Source organism: Lactuca virosa, chromosome 7 (genome assembly GCF_052849685.1).
Source record: "Lactuca virosa cultivar CGN04683 chromosome 7, Lactuca_virosa_CGN04683_v6, whole genome shotgun sequence".
Taxonomy (NCBI): Eukaryota; Viridiplantae; Streptophyta; class Magnoliopsida; order Asterales; family Asteraceae; genus Lactuca; species Lactuca virosa.
The window spans coordinates 227164663-227171216 of record NC_136432.1 but is presented as its reverse complement, the minus strand read 5'-3'; the positions used below and the strand labels follow the sequence as shown (position 1 = coordinate 227171216).

The following is a 6554-nucleotide window of genomic DNA, read 5'->3' as shown; positions in this document are numbered from 1 at the left end:
TAACATTCAACAAGAGGTCTCCATTTTCTATGATGGGGTGAACGTGACAACTAGGCAGCTCCTTGACTCCCAAGGACCACTCAGTAAGAAAGCACCCGTGGCTATAAAGGAACTAATTGAAGAATTATCTAAGCACTCTAGAGAATATCATAACCCAAGGCACGAATTAACCCGAGAGGTGGTAAATTCAGTTGCCGATGATATGGCGACAATGATGGCTAAACTAGATAGCATGGATCGTAGGATGACAAAGATGGACCAATCCATCCACCCCATCTGAGTGGGATGTGACAATTGTAGCGGGCCTAACCTTACTAAAGATTGTGATCTTGACGAGCATAGGAACCAAAAAGTGCAAGTGTGTTACTCTAGTGGCGATAGATATGATGAGGATTGACAAAAACCAAAAAAGGAGTGGCTACCATACGATGAATACAAGAAGGCAAAGGAGGAGAAATATAGGCTGAAGACAAAAGGTTTATATCAAAAGGAGGAGCCGGTGCAAGAAAAGAAAATGGATCTTGGAGATATGCTAAAGCAATTTGTAGCCGCATCCAAGAAAAGACACAACCACACCAATGCGGAAATACGGGAACAACAAGCAATGATGAGAAATCAGCAGGCCTCTATGCTTACTATTGAAAAATAGTTAGGCCAACGTGCACAACAAATCAATCAAAGAGCACTGGGTGAACTTCCAAGTAATACCGAGAAAAATCCTAGAGGCGCTCAAATCAACATCGTGACGACTAGGAGTGGAAAGATAATTAACCCTATGACCCCTATCATGAATGAAGATCTAAAAGAGGTGCAGGAGGAACAGATAGAAGATCCGAAATCACAAACAGTCGACTTGACTCGTCGAGTTGGGGAGAAGGACTCGACGAGTCCCTCGTATGAACAAAAAAATAACCCTCCTTTAAAAACTTATCAACCTCCATTGTCATTTCCAAGCCGGGCTAGACAAGAAAAGCAGAATGAAGATTATCAAAAGTTCCTCGAACATATCAAAGCCCTCCAAATCAACATTCCTTTCATAGAAGAGGTTGCACAAATGCCAAAGTGCGCAAAATTCTTAAAGGAACTACTCACAAATCAAAAGAAGCTGGAAGAGGTGTCCAAGGTGGTGCTTAATGAAAATTGTTCAGCAGCAATGTTGAACAAATTGCCAAAGAAGATGGGTGACCCGGGTAGTTTGACCTTGCCTTGCCAATTCGGGAACTTAGCTCCTAGTTATGCCTTAGCTGATTCAGGGGCAAGTGTTAACCTCATGCCATACTCCTTCTTTAATAAATTAAACCTTCCAGATCCGAGACCAATTCGAATGGAAATTCATTAGGCAAACAAAACAGTGACATTTCCAAGGGGGACATGCGAGGACTTATTGGTGAAAGTTGATAAATTCGTATTTCCGGCGGATTTCATAGTGCTCGATATGGAAGAAGACCATCAAGTGCCGATCATTCTTGGAAGACCATTCTTAAATACCGCAAGCGCCATAGTAGACATGAGAGAATCCAAACTCACCCTTCGGGTGGGAGACGATTCAGTTACTTCTAGAGTAGATCGAGCAATGAAGCATTCCAAATTTAGTGATGACACGACCTTCTCGGTGGAATTTATGGGGGGGACTCTTAGAAGAATGGAATGAAGATAAGTCAAGAAAATCAACCATGCCCTTTGAAAATGACTTTGATGATGAAAGAGACCTGAAGGAGATAGAAAGGCTGCTTGAAGAATCTGAATATGAAGAACTAATCAGAAGTGCTGAAAAGGAGACTCGACGAGTTGAAGACACTAACTCGACGAGTCCGTGTGAAGAATCGCGATCAAACGGGAATTTTGGCCTGGACTCGACGAGTCCCCAATATGGACTCGACGTGTTCAGTGTACAAAACATGAATTTAGAGCTGAAAACTTTGCCTGAACATTTAGAATATGCATTTCTGGAAGAAGGTGAACAAAAACCCGTTATTATAGCTTCGGACCTCACCAAATCTGAAAAAGAAGAGCTAGCCCAAGTCTTGAAGAAGAGAAAGAATGCCATTGCATGGAAAATCACCGATATTAAAGGAATAAGGCCTTTTTATTGCTCTCGTAAGATAGATCTTGAAGAAGGTGCAAAGCCGTTAGTGCAACATCAAAGGCGTCTAAACCCGAACATGCAAGAGGTGGTCAAGAAGGAGGTTGTCAAGCTCTTAGATGCCGGGATCATATATTCGATTTCCGATAGTCCATGGGTTAGTCCCGTTCAAGTGGTTCCAAAGAAAGGAGGGATGACGTTCGTGGCAAACAAGAAGAACGAGCTCATACCTACACAAACGGTAACTGGTTGGCGGGTGTGCATCAATTACCAAAAGCTAAACGATGCCACTTGCAAAGACCACTTCCCTCTTCCTTTTATTGATCAAATGCTTGAACGATTATCTGGCCATAATTATTATTTATTTTTAGATGGATTTTCAGGTTACTTCCAAATTCTAATTGACCCAATTGATCAAGAGAAGACTCTTTTCACTTGTCCAAGTGGAACATTTTCTTATCGACGCATGCTTTTTGGGTTATGCAATGCGCCGACAACCTTTCAACGATGCATGACTATGATATTCCACGACATGGTGGAAAAGTTTATGGAAGTATTTATGGATGATTTTTCTGTCTTTGGCTCTTCTTTTCATGATTGTCTTACTAACCTTGACTTGATGCTTGCTAGATGTGAAAAGACCAATTTAGTTCTTAATTTGGAAAAGTGTCATTTCATGGTGAACGAGGGCATTGTATTAGGCCATAAAGTGTCCAAAGCGGGGATTGAGGTGGATCGGGCGAAAATTGAAACTATTACTAAATTACCCCCCACCAACTAATGTAAAGGGCGTTAGGTGTTTTTTGGGTCACACGGGTTTCTACCGCCGTTTCATAAAAGATTTTTCTAAAATTACTAGACCTTTAACTCATTTACTTTTAAAAGATACACCTTTTAATTTCTCTAAAGAATGTTTAGCTTCCTTTGAAAGTTTGAAAGAAAAATTGACTAATGCCCCGATCATTATCGCCCTGAATTAGAACTTACCATTTGAGATAATGTACGATGCTAGCGAATTTGCCTTAGGAGCTGTACTTGGCCAAAGGATTGACAATCACTTTCAACCCATTTACTATGCAAGCAAGACCCTAAATCCGACCCAAGAAAACTACACCACAACTGAAAAAAAATTATTAGTCGTGGTGTATGCCTTTGACAAATTTCGTCCCTACTTAATTTTGTCCAAAACTACTATTTTTATTGACAACTCTGCTATTAAGTATTTGTTTGCTAATCAGGATGCAAAGCCAAGGTTGATCCGATGGGTGCTGTTACTTTAAGAATTTGACATCGAGATCAAGGACAAGAAAGGGATGGAAAATGTAGCTGCTGGCCATCTTTCTAGATTAGAAAATCCAATAAGGGACGAGATGGACAACAAGGTCATTGAAGATATCTTCCCGGAAGTGTATTTGATGGTAATAATGGGGGAAGAACTGTTGTATGCCGATATTGCAAACTTCCTGGCAGGAGATTTTTTTCCAAAAGGGCTCATTCACCAGAAGAAAAAGAAGCACTTTTCAAAAATCAAATATTATTTCTGGGATGAGCCATATCTTTTTAGGAGTTGTGCGGATGGGATCATAAGAAGATGCGTTTTTGGCAAGGAAATCCGAGACATACTAAAGCATTGCCACAATGGACCGGCAGGAAGACATCATGGGGTATAATTCACTGCTAAGAAGGTGTTTGATGCGGGGTTCTATTGGCCTACAATCTTCAAGGATGTTGCTACTTATGTTAGAGAGTGTGATGCTTGCCAAAGGACGGGTAATATTTCTGCAAGGAATGAAATGCCTCAAAGGAACATCCAAGTGTGTGAAATATTTGATGTTTGGGGTGTGGATTTCATGGCTCCATTTCCTTCATCCAAAGATAATAAATACATACTTGTGGCGGTGGATTATGTGTCAAAATGGGCAGAAGCACAAGCGTTACCAACCAATGATGCAAGGGTTGTGGTGAAGTTCCTAAAAAAATTATTTTCTAGATTTGGAGTACCCAAGGCGTTAATAAGTGATCGGGGAACCCACTTTGCTAATGATCAACTAGAAAAAGTGTTGCAAAAATATGGTGTACGCCATAGATTTTCAACACCATACCATCCACAAAAAAAATGGGCAAACCGAGATTACTAATCGAGCACTCAAGAGGATTTTGGAGAGATCGGTGGGTAGCAATAGGAAAGATTGGGCGGAAAAATTGGATGATGCACTTTAGGCATTCCAGACCGCATTCAAAACACCCATTGGAACCACACCATATAGATTGGTTTATGGTAAAAATTGCCATTTACCCGTGGAGCTTGAACATAAAGCCTATTGGGCTTTAAAAACATGCAATTTTGAACCAAATGAGTTGCGTACCAATCGACTTTTGCAAATGAATGCTTTGGAAGAATTGAGGAACGAGTCCTACACTTACTCGTTGATCTACAAAGACAAGACAAAAAGATGGTATGATGTAAGGTTAAAGGGTAAAGAGGAATTTGAAGCTAACCAAAAAAGTTCTTTTATACAATTCCAGACTAAAGCTTTTTCTGGGAAAATTACGCACTCATTGGCCCGGGCCTTTTACAATCAAACATGTCTATCCATACGGGGTAATTGAGTTGTGGAGCAAGGATGGGTCGAGCTTTAAAGTGAATGGGCATTGGGTCAAGAAATACGAAGAGGGCATACCAAATGAAGAACCACTTGACGAAGGAATGGCCTTTGAGAAAGTCACTGCAATGTAGAGCGGGAAGGAGTCCAGCTAAAGACTCCTAAAAAAGAAGCGCTTACGGGAGGCAACCGCTGTTTAAGTTTGCTTTCTTTTTACCCTTTTCTTTACATTTTATTTTTAGTTTCATTTTCTTTATTTTGTGTGTTCTAAAAGATTTTTAGTATAAATCTTCTTTTGAGCTTAAAATGTTTGCTTGAGGACAAGCAAAGTTTGAGTGTGGGGTGTGGTGAAATTTATTTTTAATAGAACAAAATTTTTTCGAACAAAGGATACAACTCGTCGAGTCCAGTTGACCTAACTCGACGAGCCCATCTGGAAATACACGCTATTTCGTAAAATACGTCTCTACACGACGAGTTGGGGACCCCCAACTCGACGAGTAGGTTTTATTAACGATAAAAAATATTTTTTTAAACTCAGTAAATTAGGGTTTTTACCCTAAAAAAGTAAAACTCTCATTTTCACAGCCGTCACCACTCCCACTCGGCCAAGCAAGTTCTCTCAAGCAAAATCTTCAATTTTTGTGACTTCATCTCCAAATCTCTTCAAAATGTAAGATTTTTCATTCACATTCTTGTTAAAGTTTCGATTTTTCTGAGTTTGATGGTACCAATTTGATAAAGAGCCCGATTTTGACTTTTCATAAATTTTAGTGTTTTAATTTTTGTTAAATTAAAGTGTTTGGACTGGAATTTTTTGTGAATAGATACTTGGATTATCTCCCTAAACAAACCCCTAGAACGAATTTTAGATTTACATGGAAGATTTGGTTCAAATCAGAAGGAATGTCCGTGACCTGTTCATGGACTCGACGAGTCCATGTTTCAGTTTCCATATTTTTATTCTTTTAACAAGTTCTGTGGTTTGTGTGTTTGTTTTCCTTGTGTTTGATTTGCAGGAAATGTTCAGAAGCAGGGGTCAGAGCTCTAGAAGAGACCAAGGGGACTTCCCTTGGTTCAACTTTCCAGAAATTGGATCCAAAGTTAATGTGATTATATGGAAAAAGAGGCTTGAAACACTTAAGAAAAAGGATTTCTATGTACCGAATGAACTAAATTGGACGTGGATTGAGCAAGTGGGTTTGGCGGACTCTTTGAACCCATACTTAAGTAAATTCTTCATGCAAGGTGGAGTTTAAATTACTTGCGATGGCTGGAGGAGATTATTCCGGATACAGGAACCGGTGTATCAAGAGCTTTGTTTGGAGTTCTTTGCCACCGTTACATTTTCCAGAGGGAATGACAATTATTCCCCGAAAGCGTTGACTTTTTGTCTTTGTGGTGAATTTAGAGAGTGTAGCATGGCGGAATTGAGTTGGAGGTAGCGCCTATATGACCAATCTTTGGTCATGACTGAAGTATTTGGAACTTTCTTGGATAGTTGCCACAAAGTTTTTCCGGAGGGGACAAATTTGGGAAATTGGTGGACCACGATAGCAAACATTGTCTACATACCCTCTGTCGCTCAAGAAGGGAGTATTCGATCACCGATTCACTACTTGATTCATCGCCTCATTGCTAGTACAATCAACATGAGGAAGGATGATGACAAGGTCCTGAGCCTTGATATATTTTACTTATGGTTCATTATCATGCCCAACACCTTTTACAATATTCCATATTGCTTGGCTAGGTACTTGGGTGAGGACGCGGTGAAGGAAAGGAAAACCTCCAAGATTAATGGGGGTATGTTTGTGACTAGATTGGCAAGGTCGTTTGGCATCTTGAAAAGGGGAGCCAGTAATATG

General features: G+C 40.1%; 1 protein-coding gene across 1 annotated transcript; it reads left to right on the top strand.

The window, feature by feature from the left end:
- The first annotated feature begins 3876 nt into the window (after positions 1–3876).
- Positions 3877–5799, top strand: LOC145127616 (uncharacterized). Its single transcript, XM_079062777.1, has 5 exons — positions 3877–4203; positions 4304–4551; positions 4610–4816; positions 5514–5594; positions 5706–5799. Exons 1-5 carry the CDS (start codon positions 3877–3879, stop codon positions 5797–5799), a joined length of 957 nt encoding a protein of 318 aa, XP_078918903.1.
- The last annotated feature ends 755 nt before the right edge of the window (positions 5800–6554 follow it).

Coding starts and splice junctions, on each gene's coding strand:
- LOC145127616 (XM_079062777.1), top strand. CDS start 3,877: ATGCCTCAAAGGAACATCCAAGTGTGTGAAATATTTGATGTTTGGGGT. Junction 4,552..4,609: donor AAAAGATGGTATGATGTAAG/GTTAAAGGGTAA, acceptor ATACAATTCCAG/ACTAAAGCTTTTTCTGGGAA. Junction 4,817..5,513: donor TTTGAGAAAGTCACTGCAAT/GTAGAGCGGGAA, acceptor TTTTGTGAATAG/ATACTTGGATTATCTCCCTA.